The following is a 21050-nucleotide window of genomic DNA, read 5'->3' on the forward strand; positions in this document are numbered from 1 at the left end:
ATCATGACCTGAGCCGAAGGCAGACACCCAATGACTGAACAACCCAGGCGCCCCTGTACCAGAAGATTTCTTTTTTTTTTTTTTAAGATTTTATTTATTTATTTGACAGAGAGAGACACAGCGAGAGAGGGAACACAAGCAGGGGAAGTGGGAGAAGCAGGCTTCCTGAGGAGCAGGAGCCTGATGCGGGGCTTGATCCCAGGGTCCTGAGCCAAAGGCAGACGCCCAATGACTGAGCCACCCAGGTGCCCCTCATTATTATTATATTTTTTAAGATTTTATTTATTTGACAGAGAGAGAGACAGCGAGAGAGGGAACACAAGCGGGGGGAGTGGGAGAGAGAGAAGCAGGCTTCCCGCTGAGCAGGGAACCCGATGTGGGGCTCGATCCCAGGACCCTGGGATCACGACCTGAGCCGAAGGCAGACGCTTAACGGCTGAGCCACCCAGGCGCCCCAGGTCTAAGTTATTTAATAAGAGGATGTGAATAGCGGTTTTTCTGAGCATTTTTAAAGACCCTCTTGTGTGCTAGTACTGCCATAGGTACCATTAGTGAATGAATTTGAAGATCGTTCCAGTGCCAGAAGTGTGTGTATTCTTACTAATTAGGAAAATCAGATAAATATTACTTTTAAAATATAAAATAGTAAAAAAGTAATATTGTCCTTTCCCCATAATTATTTTATTTATTCATTGATTTATTTGTTTCAGCATTTTGAAATAATGATGTTGAAGCTGAACACAATCAGAGACATTTTAACTTTCTGTTATTTTCACATGACCTTGCTTTTTTTGAATGGCAAATGACATTTTTATCAAAATTAAGCACTTCAGGCATTAAATACTATATTTAAATTGCTAACTGAAAGGGCTAAAGCATTTATAAAAAAAAAAAGTCTCAAACATCTAGAAGCGTCTCTCCTATTCTGGTGCTAGAACAATATCTTGTCACTTATTTTGTTTCTCAAGTCAGCAAAGGCTATGATGAGGCTGCACATAATTTGTGATTAATTTGGGGGACTAGTTGGTGTCATGGCATCTCTAGAATTATGTTGTAGGGCTATTTCTGCATTTGTCTCAGCTTGTGACAATGAAGTCCTTTCTCTCATAAGGCATGTTTGAGGGCCTGGAGTGGAGGAAGGGAGAGAATTGAGAGGAATATCAGATATCTACCCTTCATAATCTTTTATCTCTATAGAATGAAAACATGTATTTCTTATCCTTGCTAAGATTTACTTCTAATACACTTAATTTTTTAAGGTTTAAATATGCATAGGAGTTATCGTAGACTGCTACGCTTTCTAGATAAGAAGTGATACATGTAGCTGAAAAATTATACTGACAATATATAGTCGTGGAATGTTTCTTTTTAGACTTGTTCCACTTTGATTTACTGCTCCCTATATGACCCCCTTAGATCAATTGCTCTGAGAGTGCCCATGGGTAATGAAAAGTTTAAGTTCATTGCCAGTTCCCTGAACAAAGACTTAAAAGCTGAGACACTGACATAGTGGAGCAGCATGTGGTGTCTATTTCTCAACATCATAATAAAGTTGTGAAAGGTCAGGTGAGACGGGTCCCATCATGTCAACCTTCTACATCAAATAAATTACATATTTATAGGAACAAACTCTTTTTGGGGAATTTACTTTGTGAAACTGCCTCAGACAGAAGTGACTTACAATTTACAGGTACACTATTGGTTTTTGCTGTTGTAGGTAGGTGAGCCCCTCCTATTTCTAACATAAAGTTTGTTTCTGAAAGGGTACTACACCTGCGTGGAAGTCATCTTCACCCTGAGGAGGCAGGTTGGGTTTTACATGATGGGTGTCTATGCCCCAACCTTGCTCATAGTGGTTCTCTCCTGGCTCTCCTTCTGGATCAACCCGGACGCAAGTGCTGCCAGAGTGCCCCTGGGTAGAGTATTCCGTGCTTCTGTCTCATGTTGGGAACACGTTATGTCCTTGCATAACTCGCTATATAATCAACTGTTTTAAAAAGCAGACTTTTAGAATTGAAGGCAACCTTTCTCTCCTCTGTTTTTAGACTTTCTTAAAAACTTGACATTGAACTAGATTTTCTCAATGTTTATGCGCTCAATAATTATACTAAGTTTTTTTCTTTTCATATCTTTGGTTAATCTATCCCACTTTGACTTTCATGCAATAATTATTACTAAGTAATTTTCACAGATAACTAAAGTCTAAAATCCCCAATAGTGCCATACTTAAACACAGAACTATTATGAAGGGAATCTTTCTAAATAATATTGTCTACTATCTCATACTCATCGCCAGGGAATATGTGGTACAATGTATCTTTTTAAACACGACTTCATGTCATTTTCTTAAACATCAATTACTGTGTGCTCTGTCATCAGGAGTGGCTAGGGAGAAGAAGAGCTGGTTATCCGTGCTACCCCATTTGTTATTTTTAATGCTCTGTCACAGAGAAACAGCATCAGCCAGTCTTGAAAACTGTGTGTATATAGGGGTGAAAAAGTCTTTGCTTCATGAAATAATCAAGAGCTCTTCTAATGGATGAAGTGAATAAACTTAAAAATAAGGACATTGTTACAACAAATTTTGATTGTTTAGAGTGTTTTAAAATGTTTCATTACTGCGTGAATATATGTGTGTGTGTTTTCTGAATATCACCTGGAACTTATATAGATAAGGCTGTGGGATATCTGACCTCTTAGTGACTGACTGGTTGCAGCATTTCATTTTTTATTTCCATTGAAAAGACCCTGTGCAAATCTCCCTCCTGACATATTGAGGGAATTAAATGAAATACAGATTTTAAAAAGTAGGCAACCAGGAAGAAGCAATGAAAATGACAGTTTTACCTGGATAAGAAATTTGATGGTTTATATTTAATAAGAGCCGCAGAGACCAAATCTACATCTTAATAACCAGAAATGTGGGAAATTTCATCCTAATGGTTATGTATCTGGAATGAAGACAATGACAACCCATTGATTAACTCCTTTAGGGGATGAGAGTGAACTATGTAGTATACTGCACTGAGAATAAAACTCCTAAAAACTAGATTTGTATCCTTAGACTTGTCAAAAATATCATGCATTTCCCCCCAAATAGTTAATTTTTTGCTTATTAGTAATATTGTACTCTTACACAGTGATAAAAATTGAAATGTCAGACTTCCAGGAGTACTGTAGAGACATTTCAATCCCTGACATATTCTTGAAGAATTTTTCTCTGTAAATCCCTTTCTATTACAGGACTTCTGTCATAAAGTCCCTAAACTGTCCACTTAACATCCAGTAGAACGGTTGTATGAAGCAAATGTGTTTAATGGTTTAAAGTCAGTCTCTTCAGTTAAATCTGGATTTGAATTCCTGCTCTCTGCTTACTAGTTGTGACAATTTAGACAACAAACACATCTAACGTCTTTAAACATACTCTTAAAATGTCAGTAGGGATGAAAAAATACTCAAAGGGTTAATTGGAGGATTGAAAAAATGAGTGGAGAGTGCTTATTACCCATTCAGGAGTTAATAATATGCCTCATTTATACATTACATTATAGTTTATAAAGCACTTTTACACACTTGATTCATTCAGCAAGTATTTATTGTGCACCAACTACGTCCTAAGCAATATTCCAGAAGATAGGCATAGAGTTAAAGTAAATAGCAAATAGATAGTTAATGAAATAGATAAAAGGAAAACACTAAGCCTCAATGAGTGTATTTTTTTGGAAAGAAAGAGACACCAAATAAGTACAATATGTAATATATAAGATGGTGACATATAACTTCCAGTTATAGAACAAATAAGTCATGGAGATGAGAAGTACAACATAGGGAATATAGTCAATAACATTGTAATAACAGGGTGTGGTGAGTGGTGATGGCTACATTTAATCATGGTGAGCATTGAGCAATGTATAAAATTGTGGAATCACTGTGTTATACACCTAAAACTAATATAACATTGTATATCAACTACACTTCAGTTAAAAAAAATTCCTAATGCCCAGGGAGTGGGTGGAAAGTTGCTGTAGGGACAGAGAGTTCAGGGACAGCAGCCTGCTTGTCAGGAATTGCTCAGAGAGAAGTGATATTGGATAAAAATGTGATAGAGGTGAAAAAATGAGTCACTGTGGATATCTAGGAAAGAATGAGCTGGGATAGTGATCATCAAGGCCAACATTCCTGAGGCAGGAACATGCTTGGAATATTTTGGGACTGCCAAGGCCAATGTGGCCGGAGCAGAATGAGTGAAAGAATGATTAGTAGATGAGGTCAGAAAGAGAACAATGGTGAGGGGACCATGTAACATCTCCTAAGGCATTCTGATGATTTTGGCTTTTATTCTGAGTAAAATGGGAAGCCCTTGAGGGCTTTTGCACATGATTTGCTTTAAATTTTAACAGATTCTCCTTGCCTGCTTTGTGTAGAACCCAGTAAAAGGAGGCTTGGGTGGAAGCAAGGAAAGCAGTTAGGAAGCTATAATAGTCCAGGTGAAACAATCACAGCATTGCCAAGGGGTAGAGATGCTCATAAATAGATGATGGATATGGTAGAGATAAAGAGTTTTGTAAATGTGTTGTATGTAGGATTTAAGAAAGCAGACTCAAAGCTGACTTCAAAGGTTTTTCTGGCTGAGAATCCAGGAAAATGAAGCTGCCACTAAATTAGATGGGAAAAGCTTTGTGTAAAGTAGGTTTGAGAAGATGGGCAGACCAGGAGCTTCTTTTTGGACATGTTAAATCTGAGATATCTTTTAGGTAGTGTTATCAGATAGTCAGTTGGATATACAGGTCTGGGGTTTTTAGGAGAGATCAAGGCTGGTGGTAAGAACTTCAGATTTATCTGAAGTTGCTTACGTTTATATTTGTCTTTAAAATGATGAGACTGGAGTACAGGTACAGAAGACATCTAACAACTCAACCCTTGAGACTGAGAAGATGAGTAACAACCAGCATGATGTAGGTTCCTGGGAGCCAAATGGAGAAAGCATTTCTAGGTGAAGGGAGTGATCAGTCAAGCTGCTTATAAATCAAGTGAGTTTGGGGCTAAATATTGTCATTGGATTCAGCAACCTGGGGAAGTCACTGGTGTCCATGATAAGGACAGTTTCCATAGAGTGACAAGAGGAAAGCTTGGTTGGAGTGACTTCAAGAGAGAACAGGAGGGGAGGAACTATTGGCATCCAGTATAAACAACCCGGTGGAGATTGTTAACTGTAAAAAGAAAAAGAGAATAAGGAAATAACTGGGGTGGGAATAGGAGTTGAGAGCTTTCTGGTTTTTGTTTTTAAGGTGGACAAAATTACAGTATGTTTATTTTTGGTGGAAAACAAGCATTAACAAAGGAAAAAATGAGAGATGGAAGAAGTACAGGAGCAGAGTCCTTGAGAAGTGAGAGGGGATGAGATCTGGTAGACAGACTGGCCTTTGCTAGGACAAAGTGGATTTGTCCCAGGGATCAGCAAACTCCTTCTGTAAAAGGCCTGATAGTAAATATTCCATGTTTGTGGGCCATATGGTTTTTGTTGCAACTCCTAAACAATAGGAGTTGACAGTACATACTTGAGTGGATGTTGGTGTGTTCCAGTGCCCTGTGCATCAGTTTACTGTCCCCTTATCTACAATATCAGGAGAGAAGGCAGAGTATATAGGTTTAGACAGAGAGAGGTGAGTAGATATGATAGTGGGGGCTTGTAAATGATTTTGTTTTCTCAATAAAATAGGAAGAAAGATCTGAGTTGCCAGTGAGATAGGGTAGATTATTGTGAGTTTGAAGAGAGAGAGAAGGTAGTGAATGGGCAAGGGGTAGGGACATATTTATGTTTTTGACATGTATTCATGATGTTGCTTATGTTTATATTTGGCTCTATCTTATTTCTGAGCAGTATTTCATAGTATGGATACAGCACAGTTTGTTTTTCCATTCAATAATTGATAGACATTTAGATTGTTTCCAATCTGAATAATGCTATTATAAATAATGTTGCTATGAATAATTGTGTACAAGTCTCTGTATGGACATATGTTTTCATTACTCTTGGGTAAATACCCAGGAATGAGATTTCTTGATTTTAAAGTAAAAATATGTTTTGCTTTTAAAAAAAATAATTATTTTATTTTTATTAAGTTTTTAAATTTTATTTTAATTCCAGTATAGTTAACATACAGTATTATATTAGTTGCAGCTATACAATGTAGTGATTCAACTGTTCTATATATCACTCAGTGCTCATCATGATAAGTGTGCTTTTAATCCCCTTCACCTATTTCACCCATCCCCTCCTTCCTTGTCGCCTCTGTCGCCAGTCTGTTCTCTATAGTTAAGAGTCTGGTTTTTGATTTGTCTCTCTCTCTCTCTCTCTCATCTTTTTTTTCTTTTGCCCATTTGTTTTGTTTCTTAAATTCGACATATGAGTGAAATTGTATAGTATTTGTCTTTCTCTTATTTCACTTAGTATTATATTCTCTATCTCCATCCATGTTGTTGTAAATGGCAATTTTTTACTCAACAGTGAAAACCTGAAAGCTTTTCATCTAAGATCAGGAATAAGACAAGGATATCCACTCTTGCTATTTTTATTTAACATAGTATTAGAAGTTCTGGCCAGAGCAATTAGGCAAGAAAAAGAGAGAAGCATCTAAATTGGAAAGGAAGAATTAAAACTGTCACTATTTGCAGATGACATATACAGAAAACCCTGAAGACTCCATCAAAAAACTGCTAGAATTAATAAATGAATTCAGTAAAGTTGCAAGATACAAAATCAACACACAAAGATCTGTTGTGTTTCTTTACACTAATTATGAGCTATAAGATAAATTAAGAAAATCCTATTTGTAATTGCATTAAAAAGCATAAAATACTTAGGAATAAATTTAACCAAGGATGTAAAATGAGCTGTATATTGAAAACGACAAGTTATTGATGAAATAAATTGAAGACAATGCAAATAAATGAAAAGATATTCCATACCCATGGATTAGAAGATTGATATAGTCAAAATGTCTATACTACTCCAAGCAGTACACAAATTCAGTGGAATCTCTAACAAAATTCCAATAGCATTTTTCCCAGAAATAGAATAATTCTAAAATTTATATGTAGCTACAAAAGATGCCAAATAGCCAGAGCAGTCTTGAGAAAGAAAAACAAAGTTGGAGGTATCCACATTCCCTGATTTCAAACTATACTACAAAGCTATAGCAATTAAAACAGTATTGTATTGACATGAAAAATAGACACACAGATTAATGAAACAGAATAGAGAACCCAGAAATAAACCCATGCATATGTGGTCAATTAATTTATGGCAGAGGAGCAAAGACTATACAATTGAGAAAGGACAGTCTCTTCAGTAGTGTTGGGAAAATTGGACAGTCACTTGCAAAAGAATGAAACTGGACCACTGTCTTATACCATACACAAAAATTAACACAAAATGGATTAAAGACCTAAGTGTAAGACCTGAAACCATAAACCTCCTAGAAGAAAACGGGGTAAACTCCTTGACATAGGTCTTGGTGATGATTTTTTGAATCTGACATCAAAAGCAAAAGAATCAAAAGCAAAAATAAACAAGTGAGGCTGTATCAAACTAAAAAGCTTCTGCACAGCAAAGGAAACCATCAATAAAATGAAAAAATAACCTACCGAATTGGAGAAAGCAATTGCAAATCATATATCTGATAACTCTAATATCCAAAATATACAAAAACTTATACAACTCAATAGCAAACAAAACAAAACAAAACAAAACGAAACAGAAAAATCCAGTTAAAAAATGGGCAGAAGACTTGAACAGATGTTTTTCCAAGACTTACAGAGGGCCAATAAACACATGAAAAGATGCTCAACATTCTCCCAATCTCATTTTGATTTACCTTTTCCATTGTTGACAAACATGAAAGCTCCCTCTATGAATTTTAGGTAAAGAATTTTGTCTTTAGCTACTTCTTTAAGTATAGAAGTAACTATGCAAGTAACTTTGGAAGTAACTTTTATAAATTATACATAACATTTCCTTTCTCTAGTACATAAAATGCTTTAACTGCTGCTAAAAAGGAATTTTTTAAACAAATAACTTTCAGTCAAAAAGATTAATAATTTAGGTTACAACTCAGACCTCTAGCAGACCACGCATACATACATTTCTTTCTTGTACTCTTTTCATCTGGAATAAGATCTCTTACAGAAATGTCAAAAAGTATTTTTGGATTCCCACATAATATTAATAATGGTTTTCCTTTTAGTATCCTTTGATTAAGGCATTGTGAAATGATAACATCTTAATATAATTTAGTAGTACTTCTAAATAAATCTTCATTTTATTAATCACAATTACACATATATGAATTTTATAGTTTATTGCTTAATGAGATAAAAATCATTTGTAGTTTAGATAGGTATGAGAACACTTGCAGTTATTCCTTGACCAGTTCATGGCATTTGTTATTACATTAGCATTATACTCTCTAGCTCCATCCTCATTGCTGCAAATGTGCAAGATCTCATTTTTTTTGATGGCTGAGTAATATTACACTATATATATATATATATATATATACCACATCTTCTTTATCCATTCATCTATCGTTGGACACTTGGTTTGCTTTCATATCTTGGCTATTGTAAATAATCCTGCAATAAACTTAGGGGTACATATATCTTTTCAAATTAGAGTTTTCATTTTCTTTGAGTAGATACCTAGTAGTGTAATTTCTTCTGATTGGTTTATAATTTATTAAAATTCAGACAAAATTTCAATATGCATTATTTACCAGTGAAGTAATTTTATTTGAAGAATATATTAAGATAATGCCACAGTATTTGTCTAAAGAAATATTATTTGCTCAGATTTCATTTTTTAAAAAGATTTTATTTGTTTAGAGAGAGAGTGTGTGTGAGTGGGGGTTGGGGGAGAGGGAGAGGGAGAGAGAGAAAATCTGAAGCAGACTCCATTCTGAGTGCAGAGCTTGAGGCAGGTCTCAATTTCACACCCCAAGATCACGACCTGAGCCGAAATCAAGAGTCGCCACTTAACCGACTGAGCCACCCAGATGCCCCATGATTTCCTATTTTAGGATAAAAAAAAATGGGTATTTCCTATTTTAATATGATTTCCTAAAGAGAAGGCATACAGTGATGTTCACATTCTCCTCCTCCATAACTCATCTCCATTTCTATTCTTTCATCTTTGAAATGATAAAAACCATAATAGAATTGACTATCATGGTTTCTAACTTAATACCTGGGATTATAAATACCTCCTTTCTCCCTCCCCCAAAATCTATTAATGTCATATCATTCCTTTTAAAAGGCAATCCCTTCTCTGTTCCTTTGGTCTTCTTTCTCTGACACTCCAGCATTTCTTCCTCACAAAGTTTTCTATATTTTCAACATGACCTCCATCTGCATGATATTGGCTTATCTTTCCTTTTACAAAACTCTCAAGTGCATTGTGCTGTGTCATGGTTATCAATTTTGCATTTCTTGGCCTTTATCTAACCTAACTCAGTATTTTCATACCAAAGTCATTATCTTTTCTAAGTCTCTTCTTCCCATCTTTTATGGGTACTTTCCTAGTAATCTGTTTTTCAGAAAATTGTCTCAATCTTTTCTTTCTTCCTTCAGTCAATAACCAAGTCTTTTAAAAATGTTTTCTTCAAAATCCTTTTTATATCAGTTCTGTCCTTCTTTTCCTCATGCTTTGTTTCTGCAACTACTATTTTTTCCTTTATTTGTCTGTTTTGTACATCCCTACCAGAGTAATGTTATTCAACATTCTTTTGCTAATTTCATTTCTCTTCCCTCAGTTTACAGTTCCTTAATATTTTTTACCAAACATGGTAAATTCATTATAGTGCTTTTAGGATCTTCTATAATCTGACATTATTCTCCATTTTCTCATGAAGTTTCTAATATATCAGAAAATATTCAGGTATACTACTAAGTTTGATACATTCTTTGTTATTGAGGAACGTGAAATGCTATGGAAACATGGAGAATGGTGTGTCAATATAGTCTATCTCAAGGAATTAAGTAAGGCTTGTTTTTGATTGATAGGTTGGCACATAACATTTGATTAAGAATAGATGGGGCGCCTGGGTGGCTCAGTCGTTAAGCGTCTGCCTTCGGCTCAGGTCATGATCCCAGAGTCCTGGGATCGAGCCCCGCATCGGGCTCTCTGCTCCGCGGGAATCCTGCTTCTCCCTCTCCCATTCCTCCTGCTTGTGTTCCTGCTCTTGCTGTGTCTCTGTCAAATAAATAAATAAAATCTTTAAAAAAAAAAAAAGAATAGAAAAATTGACTTGGAAATATAATTTGCCAAATTAATGCCCATAGGTATAATTAACTGTAGTTTCAAGCGATAAGTGATAGGACCTTGGATTTTTATGTTATTTTCCACTTCCAGGTTAGAAACATTAAGACCTATATTAACTTTTAAAAATATAATCCTATTAATTAATTCTTAATTTTCTTCAGGACTAAGGATAGTCAGTATGATAGCAGATTAGATGTTTATCAAATTTTTATATTCTAAGTAATACTGTTTCCATCTGCTAGAAACCTTTCTAGTAGAGAATGTTTTAACTCTTGAATACATAAAAAAAAAAAAAAACAACCAACAAACTCTATACCTTTTAGGAGCCACTGAATGCAACTGGTGGAATACATTTTTCAATGTTTTAACTGATTATTAATTCTAATATAGTAGTTACCATATTCCCAAGGCAAGAGAAAAGAGCCAAGTGCATCTTTATTAGGATAACATATGCATTAATTCTCAGTGGTGGTCAAATCTAGAATAAAAAAGTGCACTTGGCCCCATATGTGAATTGGGCTCACAGAGTCAAGGCACACCTGTTTACTACATGGCTGAAAGTGAGTCTCCCTTAACATCATATAAGACTTTTTCTGACCCAGTGTGTTATTGGTAGTCAGTGCCAGTGGGTCATATTTGCCCATCCCCTCTTCTGAAAATATGAAGGAAGGAAGAAAGAGACAAAAGGGAAAAGCTGGGAGTGTGGCAAGTGTAAAGAAAAAGAGGGACATAAATTAATGCAATTTTCCTTTAGGATCTTACAATTATTTGACTTCAATTGATATATAACTAGTTAGCTTTCCATAAATGGTTAATATTACATATAGCAGAATAATATTCTTTCCTTGAAAAGCTGAAATCATTTGTTTCCCTGAAATAATCAGGGATGCTCTATCTTTATCTTTTCTATTAGATTTTGTTTTTTAATTGTGAGCCTTATCAGAAAATTGCTTTGTATGTTCTATTCTTGCTCAGGTATAATTCTTCATGGGGTAAAATTCAGTTCTATAACTGTCTAAAATAAAGCTGAAAAATGACATAACTAAGTAGAGGGCTTTATGGTTTTCTCTGAGATACTACAAAATAGTTTTAGACATCTATAGTATTTAAACCAGATCTAAATTGGTTTTTATACCTTGGTTTAAATTTCTGTTTACTTTTAAATATTAAATATTTACAAACATCTCCAATTACATTCACTAATCCTAACATAAAAGGTATGTCAGTATTGTTTTTATACTCTTTGAGCTTAAAAGAGACCTGAGGAGCATTGAAACTTACTGGAGAGTAATACTGTCAATAAGTAATGTTTGCAGAACATTTCACAGGGGTAAAAAGCAACTTTAACTTCCATTTCTGTTTCTGTAGGTATCTTCTCGGTACTCAGCTTGGCCTCCGAGTGTACAACCCTTGCTGCTGAACTTCCCAAAGTATCCTACGTGAAGGCTCTTGATGTTTGGCTCATTGCTTGTCTTCTTTTTGGGTTTGCTTCACTGGTGGAGTATGCTGTCGTCCAGGTGATGTTGAATAACCCCAAAAGAGTTGAAGCAGAAAAAGCCAGAATTGCTAAGGCTGAGCAAGCAGATGGGAAAGGTGGAAATGCTGCTAAAAAGAATACTGTGAATGGTACAGGGACTCCTGTTCACATTAGCACTTTGCAGGTAAGAATGAAACTATACAGGGAAAATTATTTCCCCCATCCTCTCTGCAGCATCAGGAGAAAGATACTTTTCTCTGTGTGTGAAGGTTTGATAGAATTGGTGTTCTGTCATTTTTCTTTCACAGAGGAAAAGGAACTGTACACAGCATACTTTTTTGGCAAAGAAATAAAAAAACACTTAGGTTAAATACTAATTAAGAAAAAGAAATCAACAGTTTATCAAATTTCTAGAAGACTTTCCATGGAGTTTCATGGTACATTTCTGCTTTGATGGCTACCATTGAACGTGGAGATCTTGCCGAAGTATAGACCTTCCTCTTGTTCCTCACTTGATAAGCCATCACTGAGAGGCCACAGGACTGCCGGGAGCACTGACATTCTGTCATCAATGAAGACCTTAGGGGAGCCCATGCTCTTGATAAAACCCCCTACTGTTCCCCACCAAGTTAGAGAGCTGCACACAGAATATGTCAGGCAGGCTACTTATTTATTGGATGACTGGCTCCTAGAGAAACTATACCCAGAGTCTGGGATCTGTCCAGCCCAGTGGTGAGTGCTTACAGAATTGGACCTTGCTTTATCACTCGATCATAGATCTAAGAACAATAGGCAGTGCCTTTAGATTCTGATAAATTCTGGGGCAATAGTCTATTTCATGGATTACGAATCACCTCCTCTGCCTATATTATGGCCCCATGTTAATGGGGCCATTAGTCTGTTTGTTAATTACCACCATGTCCCTTACCTAGAATGTTAGACAAGTATGCCACATACACATTTTTAAATGCAAAAGTGGGCAAACTGTTTTTATGTGGTGCTGCCTGAAGCTAGATTTTTTAGAAAAATTAAAAAAAAATTTTTTGGTTCTGGTTAAGTCATTAAACTCATTTTCTGCATCTACAGCCAAGACTCTCTGCAATGTTAGTCACTACTTTGTGGGAGGGCTTTTCAGGCCTTATAACTCGTTCATACCCTAAATCCCTTTATGAAGAATGAGTATACAATTTTCATTAATACAGAGCTATCATGACCTTAAGGAGGTCATATATTTGGCATGTCTTTTTACATCCTTTTCCATCCAGCATGTCTATATCATTATATTTGAAGTGAGTTTCTTGTAGACAACATATATTGTTGATTTATGACTTTTAATCTGCTCCACTACTCTCATATTTTAATTGGTATATTTAGATCATTTAACTTTAATATAAGTATTGATATATTAGGGCTTCAGTCTATTGTTTTGTTTGCTTTCTGTTTCATTTCTGTTTGCTCTCATGAAGGTTACTTAAACATTTTATAGAATGACATTTTGAGTTTTTTATATTGTTTTTAAGTGTATCTCTTTATCTTGTTTATGGTTGTTCTAGGTACTAATTACATGTACATAACTTATTACGGTTGACTGGTGTCATTATTTTGCCAGTTTGTGTGATGTGTAGAAACATCACATTCTTTTTTTTTTATTTTTTTTTAAAGATTTTATTTATTTATTCATGAGAGATAGAGAGAGAGAGAGGCAGAGGCAGAGGGAGAAGCAGGCTCCCCGCAGAGCAGGGAGCCCAATGGGGGACTCGATCCCAGGGCCCTGGGATCATGACCTGAGCTGAAGGCAGACGCTTAACCAACTGAGCCACCCAGGTGTCCCAAAACATTACATTCTTTAACATCCCTTTAACTTTCTGTTTATGATAGAACTGTAAATATTTTTAGAACCTAATTAGAAAGTGTTATACTGTTTGTTTCACTATCAAACATAGTTTAGAAAACTGAGAGGGAGAAGAAAAGCTTATTGTATTTATGTATCTTTTTGCTTACCATGTTCTTGCTTTTTTTCTGATATGTTTTCCATTGTTTACTTTTAGAGAATTTCCATTATCCATTACTTTGGGTGATGCTGCTGGTAACAAATTGTTCTAGTTTTCCTTCATCTGAGGAAGTCTTGATTTCCCCTTCATTTCTGAAGGGTAATTTCACTAGGTATAGGATTCTGTGTTGACAGTTCCTTTAGCACATAAAAAACATTGTGCTACCTCCTTCTGGCCTCTGTGGCCTCTGATGAGAACCCCACTTAATTCATATGGTTTTTCCCCTGAGGGTAAACCCATTTTTCTCTGGCCACCTTCAAGACTTCTTTTGATCTTTATTATTCAGAAGTTAAATTCTGTGTTTTGGTGTGGATTTCTTTGCATTTATCCTGTTTGGGATTTGTTCAGCTTGTTTAAAAATGTAGACTTAAAGGGGCACCTGGGTGGCTGAGTGGGTTAAACATCTGCTTTCAGCTCAGGTCATGATCCCGGGATCCTGGGATCGAGTCCCACCTCGGGCTCTCTGCTCAGCAAGGGACCTGCTTCTCCTGCCCCTCCCCTGAGCGTGCACTCACTTGCATGTGCGTGCTCTCTCTCTCTCTCAAGTAAATAAACAAAATCTTAAAAAAAAAAATTTTTTTTAATGTAGGCTTATGTTTCTTGGCAAATTTGGAAAGTTTTCAGCTACTATTTTCTCTAGTACCTTTTCAGATCTGCTTTCTTTCTCCCATCTTTCTGAGACTCTGATGACACAACTGTTAGATCCTTTGTTATAGTCCCACAGATTCCTAAGGCTTTTCATTTTTTTCTAGTTGATTTTCTCTGTTTTGTTGAAACTGGATAATTTCTTTGGTTATATCTTCTAATTCACTGATTCTTTCCTCTGCCCCTTCCATTTTTCTGTTGAGCTCACCCACTGAGATTTATATTTTGCTTAATGTATTTTTCAGTTTTAAACTTTCCATTTGGTCTGTCTTTTTTCTTTTTCTTTCTTTCTCTTTCTTTCTTTCTCCCTTCCTTCCTTCCTTCCTTCCTTCCTCCCTCCCTCCCTCCCTCCTCCCTCCCTCCCCAAGATTTTGTATTTCTTTGCTCAGGCTTCCTATTTTTCAAAGGTTTCAAACAAATGTTCTTAATACCTGATTGAAACACTTTTATCATCCATGTTTTAAAACATTTCTCAGATAATTCTAATACATTTTTCATCTTGGTGTTGGTATCTACTGATCGTATTTTTAAAAAATTCAATTTGAGATCTTCTCTAGTCCTTTGTATGATGAGTGATTTCTACTGAAACCTGAACATTTTCATATTATTTTATGAGACTCTGAATCTTGTTTAAACTTTCCTTTCTTGTTTTAGCTGGCTTTCTCTGACTGTGTCCTTCCAGGAGAAGGAAGGGTGATGCATCAGTACTTCCAGAAGTAGAAGTCCAGATCCTCACACAGTGAGGATGGGGTCTCTTCATTATTGCAGGGTGGGATTGAGAGTTTTTAATACCCCATGTGATCTTCACTGATACTACAGGGGGAATGCCCTTGTTACCACTTTGTGGTGATAAAAGTCCTGCCTCTCTGCTAGGCCTCCTATGACATCATCCCCAGTGTAGAAGAGGGGAAGCAGTTTGTTTCTGCTAGGTGGGGGTGAAAGACACTTAACCATCTGAGCCACCCAGATGCCCCTTCTGCCCAGTTTTTAACTGGATTGTGTTTTTTGATATTGAGTGGTATGAGTTCTAATGTGAATGTTGGTATACTTGGTATTGTCCCAAAGTCCCTTACACTATCCAGTTTTAAAATTATTTTTTCTCTTTGCTGTTCAATTTGGGTTATTTTCACTATCCTGACTTCCAGATCACTGATCCATTTTTCTGTATCATCTAATCTGCCGTTTATTCCCTCTAGTGTATTTATCATTTCTGTTATTGCATTCTTCAGCTCTGGTTGGTGCTTTCTTATATTTTCTATCTCTTTGTTGAAATTCTCACTGTGTTCATTCATTCTTCTCCTGAGTTTGGTAAGCATTTTTATGACCATTACTATGAACTCTTTATCAGGTAGATTGCTTACTCCATTTCATTAAGTTCTTTTACCAAGATTTTGTCTTGTTCTTTCACTTAGAACATATTCCTCTGTCTCTTCATTTGCCTAACTCTCCATGTTTGTTACTAAGTATTAAGTAGTTGAGCTCCTTTTCCTGGTCTTGAAGGAGTGGCCTTATGTAGGTGTTGTCTTGTGGAGCCCAGAAGTGCAAATCCTCCTGGTCACCAGAACCAGGTGTTCCAGGAGTACCCCCTGTGTAGGCTATGTGCACCCTACTGTTGTGGTGGGGACATGACTGCTGTGGGCATGTAGTAGGTGGGAGTGGCCCTGGCCCAACTGGCTGGGATGCCTGGCTCTGACTGCTGCAGGTGCACGGTGGGTGGGGTTATTGTCTTGTCAGCTGCAAGGCCTGACCAAGGCACATGTTGTTTGATGCCCTTTATGGGGCATGCCCTCTGACATTAGCAGTCTAGAGGGAGGATTCCAAAATGGTGTTCACCAATGCCAGCATCAGCATGGCAGAACAAGATAGTAAAAATGGCTGCCTCCAGTGTCTAAGTTCCTGGGGGAAGAGAGGCTCAGCTCTCTCCTGTTCTTGCACTGGTTTCCATGTCAAGTGAGTCAGCACCTGAGCCTTTTAAGAGTGGGTTTTTCTGTTACTATGGTTCCATAGTTTTCCTGGCCATATTCCTTACTAGTTTTCAGAGGTTAGGTATTTTGGGGACTCATGTCTCCTGTGCAGAATCTAAGGGTTAAGTTGCATGATATGGAGCTCACATCTTTCACTCCTCAGGATAAAGCTCTATACCTTTGAGATCCCTCCTAAACATGGAGTGCTGTGCCTGAGGTGTGTTTTTTTTCCCTCAGCAAGACCGTATCTCTGCCTCTTCTACCCATTTTGTTGATGTTGCTTATTGCAGGGGCTCTATTCATCCAATTTCTTGATCCCCTTCAGAGGGAATTATTCCATATGCAGATGTAGATCTGATATGTCCATGGGAGGGATGAGATCAGGATCTTCCTAGGCCATCTTGAATTCTCCCCAGAATCATGTTTTTTGGAATTCTTAATCTCAGGAAATAAACTGAGGGTTGCTGGAGTGGTGGGGGTGGGAGGGATGGGGTGGCTGGGTGGTAGATATTGGGGAGGGTATGTGCTATGGTGAGCACTGTGAAGTGTGTAAGACTGATGAATCACAGACCTGTACCTCTGAAACAAATAATACATTATATGTTAAAAAAAAAAAAAAAAAGATAGCAGGAAGGGAAAAATGAAGGGGGGGGGAATCAGGGGGAGATGAGCCATGAGAGACTATAGACTCTGGGAAACAAACTGAGGGTTCTAGAGGGGAGGAGGGTGGGGGATAGGTTAGCCTGGTGATGGGTATAAAAGAGGGCACATTCTGCATGGAGCACTGGGTGTTATATGCAAACAATGAATCATGGAACACTACATCAAAAACTAATGATGTAGGGCGCCTGGGTGGCTCAGATGGTTAAGCGTCTGCCTTCGGCTCAGGTCATGATCCCAGGGTCCTGGGATCGAGTCCCGCATCGGGCTCTCTGCTCCTTGGGAGCCTGCTTCTCCCTCTGCCTCTCTCTCTCTGTCTCTCATGAATAAATAAATAAAATCTTTAAAAAAAAATAAAAAAAAATAAAAATAAAAAAAAAAAACAAAAAAAAAAAACTAATGATGTAATGTATGGTGATTAATATAACATAATAAAATTTAAAAAAAAGAATCATGTTTTTTTAAATTTAGCTTTCAGGCATTAAAATAATTACCCAATGAAGAAAAGTTCAACATATTTAAGAACTTCTGTATTTTAATTCTTATTGTGTTTAGGGTTGCTAACAGAAACACACGTGTTTGGATTCTGAAACTATTACATTTTGCTACAAAAAAGTCATAGAGTGATGCTTAGGGAGTTTAAAAGTTGACCAGAAATTTTAATCTCCAGAAATAAATGTAAATTATTCTTATTGCTTACAGGCCAAATGCAATTTCTAAAATGAACATTGTACCTATGTAATATTTGTATCCTGAGATAGACTTCAAAATGAGAATGAGCAAAAAAATAGCATCTTTAATATATGCATCAAACTTAGAGCAAATGTGTAAGCTTGATAAATTCATAAGACTGTTACACATTGACATAAAAGAATATAAAAAAGAGAAATTAAAAAATTGTTGTCTTTTTAATTTAGTGGTTTTGCTGTGAAAAAATAGTTTCTGATTTCAAAATGCACTCGTTCCAGTGTACTTTGCTTTCAAAACATAAACTTTTGCAAAGTAATTTCAATGAAATTGTTATTGAAACCCAAGTTCGGCTGCTTGCCACTCAAAAGGAAGTACTCAAGAGAAAAGTGTTGGTTGGAAAAGAAAGATTGCTTTATTTAGGAGGCCAGCAACCTGGGAAGATGGCGGATTAGTGTCCAAGGACCATCTCTGAGGTTCCAGGCGAAGAAATGGGGTTTTTAAAGGGGAAATTCAGGGTAGGAGATTACATACATATTGATGAAAAGGGCAGGGAAACTTACGACTATTCATGAGGAAAGATGAACCATACATATGAGCAAACATGTATGTAACATAAATCCCATGTTCACTTTGGGGTGGGGACTTAACACCAGAAGGAGGCAAAATTCAGCCCCTGACATCAGGAGGTTATCTTAGGACAAGGAGAAGGGGCTATGGACATGCTCTGAGAGCTGGTATAGACTGGAATGGGGTCTTAGTCTCGTTATCTCTGTTAAGGAATGTGGGGCCTTGCTTGTTCATAGGCTGGCACCATATCAGTTGACCTTGCGTTCAGGCTTCTGCAGAAACAGCTAGTGGATCTGTTAGTAGGGTCTGAAAAGACACAATAGCTGATTAGGGAGAAACAATTCTCTGAAAAACAAGCTTTAAACTTTCTGCTAGTTTCAACCTCATGAACCCTCTGGGGTATGGTTTCAAAATGTTATGTTATTTGTTTTTAAACAGAATAACAATAGTTATTAATTAAAGCACAGTGAAATTTGGATTATAGGTAATTTTTGATCATGCTGATCTTTTAAAATAATACTGTGTTTGTGAAGGAAAGAAATGATTTTAAAAAGTGTAAGAAATAAGAAACATCAATGATAATGTGATCCTGCTTTTAGCATATTTTTATAATTTTGCCTGCATATATAAATTTGTCGTCATACATACATAATTATCTAGGTTACCCCCCAAATTTAGTACTTCCTCAACCATTACAGTATTTTACCTACTAATTTGTTTGTTTACTTGTATAACCTTTTTAAATTCAACAAAAATGTTGAGGACCTACTGTTGTTAATATCATCCTGTTCCCAATGCCCAGTATGTGCCATGTGCTATTCATAAGAAAGATATTGTGAATAAAAGACAAAAAAAGTGTCTTTGCCTTTGGATTTGAACAATTAAAAACATAAAACCTGCTGTTCATACATGAATGAGATGTTGTTTCCTATGGTAATGTTAGGTTTTTAAAAAATAAGGAATGACTTAAATTTGGTAAAATATATAGAGATTATTCCCTTCTGAACCTATTTTTATTAACTGCAGAAGATACCATTATTCCCATGAAATCATCTGTAAGTCTTCTGGTCAAGAGATATTACATAAGGAGATTTGCTTTTAAATGTGTGACTCAAACTGAAAAAGACCACACACACAAAAAATCTTAAATAAGGTTATAATTTGAGGAATTAGGAAGTTCTTATCTGCATCATTTTTTATTCTTGACAGTTTCATTATCATACTACCTCATTTTTGCTACCAGTAATTTTCAGGAGTGACAAGCTTATATGATGAAGGTAAATGAGACACATATTTATATGAGGAAAAATTGAGAAATTATAAATTGGAGATTAATATAACCAAGATCACTTTTAAGAATGTGTTATGTAGGGTTACGCTCTTATTAATAAGGAGTTTATTGAATCCCTCTTGATGTGATATTATAATTGCTCAAAATAGTATGACATTGTAAATATTTTTGTACTTTTATATACATATTTATTATGATAATTACGTGTAGAGTATTAACTAAAAAAAGTTATGTTTGTGTAAAATCTCCAATGAATGGAAAAAGTGAGACCGGCCATGAATCATGACCTATTTAAGGAACCTGAGGACTTCTTATTTCTTATTTAGTTGTGTCACATAATTAAAAGATATTTCTATAGTAGAGGTTCTCTCCTTCAGTACACAACACACAACTCCACTCTTTTCAAATAAAAGAATCTTCAAATACATTTCTAGAAGAGATTTTAATACATTAAACGATTGAAGATTTAGTATAACTAAATTGAAGCTCTTTGGAGTGCTTTTCTATGTTATTATTTTAACATGGAAGAAATTATTCTTCTTTTACTGACATGTGTACTATATTTAAATAATCTCTCTGAATAAAGATAACATCTTATGTCTACATTTTGAATAAATTGTGTAGATTAAATTCTAAAATTGTTAAAATGGCTAGCAGAATCTAAGAATATGTTTTTGTAAATAAAACAGATTAGGAAATTTGAAGTATTTATGTGTGACTTAGGTTATAGTATCATATAAATTTGATTACTTGTTTAGTTATTTATAGATACTAAAACTATACCTAGAGCTGTGTATAAGATTTAAAGTAAATGCATTTCTATAGTAAATATGTATGGCTTTCTTTGTGAAAAAGTAAAAAAAAATGAGAAGCATGCTTCTTAAGTCTATTGGCAGAAGCTAGAATACCCCTTTGTTTTGATAAGTGGATTCTAAAGCACAGTTAGTAAAAAACTTTTGGAGTAGAGAATTCTAAAGGGAGAAAGCAAGATGGGATATCCATAGAGTCCTAGATTTTGAAGATTGTTCTGAGAGTCTGAGGAAAATGCAAAAATTTGATATGTAGAGTCTGTTCTCAACCTCTGTTCCAATCAAGGTAGCAATTTTACTCTTCACAAAAGTTCACTGATATATCCTGAGACTTACTCCTCAAATACCACTGGAAAATTAGAGCTTTAAATGGAAGGAAGGTGTGTGAGACTGAATGTGAGTCTCTGTGTGCGTGTGCATGGTGGTGGGGTTTAAATGACAGACTCCTTACTGAAAATGGCCTTTTAAAATTTCAATTTGGGGAATTTAGATGGAAGGTGTAAAAGTAAATTTTATATATATATAAAATATATTTTCTATTATATATAATCATAATTCACAATATTCACATATTTGTG

At 35.8% G+C, this 21050-nt stretch overlaps 1 protein-coding gene across 4 annotated transcripts in view; it reads left to right on the top strand.

The window, feature by feature from the left end:
- Positions 1 to 21050, top strand: part of GLRB (glycine receptor beta) — a 96508-nt gene that overhangs the window by 72157 nt on the left and 3301 nt on the right. For 3 of the 4 annotated variants that reach the window (XM_045880237.3, XM_064585205.1, XM_064585206.1), the window contains 2 exons: positions 1764 to 1916; positions 11687 to 11979. In XM_045880237.3, coding sequence (XP_045736193.1) covers positions 1764 to 1916; positions 11687 to 11979 — 446 coding nt within the window. The remainder of the gene's footprint in view (positions 1 to 1763; positions 1917 to 11686; positions 11980 to 21050) is intronic. The other variant, XM_064585204.1, reaches the window with a different exon arrangement.

The sequence above is a fragment of the Mirounga angustirostris genome, unplaced genomic scaffold (genome assembly GCF_029215605.1).
Source record: "Mirounga angustirostris isolate CCGP_5_RB_7025 unplaced genomic scaffold, mMirAng1.0.hap1 SCAF_2, whole genome shotgun sequence".
Lineage (NCBI taxonomy): Eukaryota > Metazoa > Chordata > Mammalia > Carnivora > Phocidae > Mirounga > Mirounga angustirostris.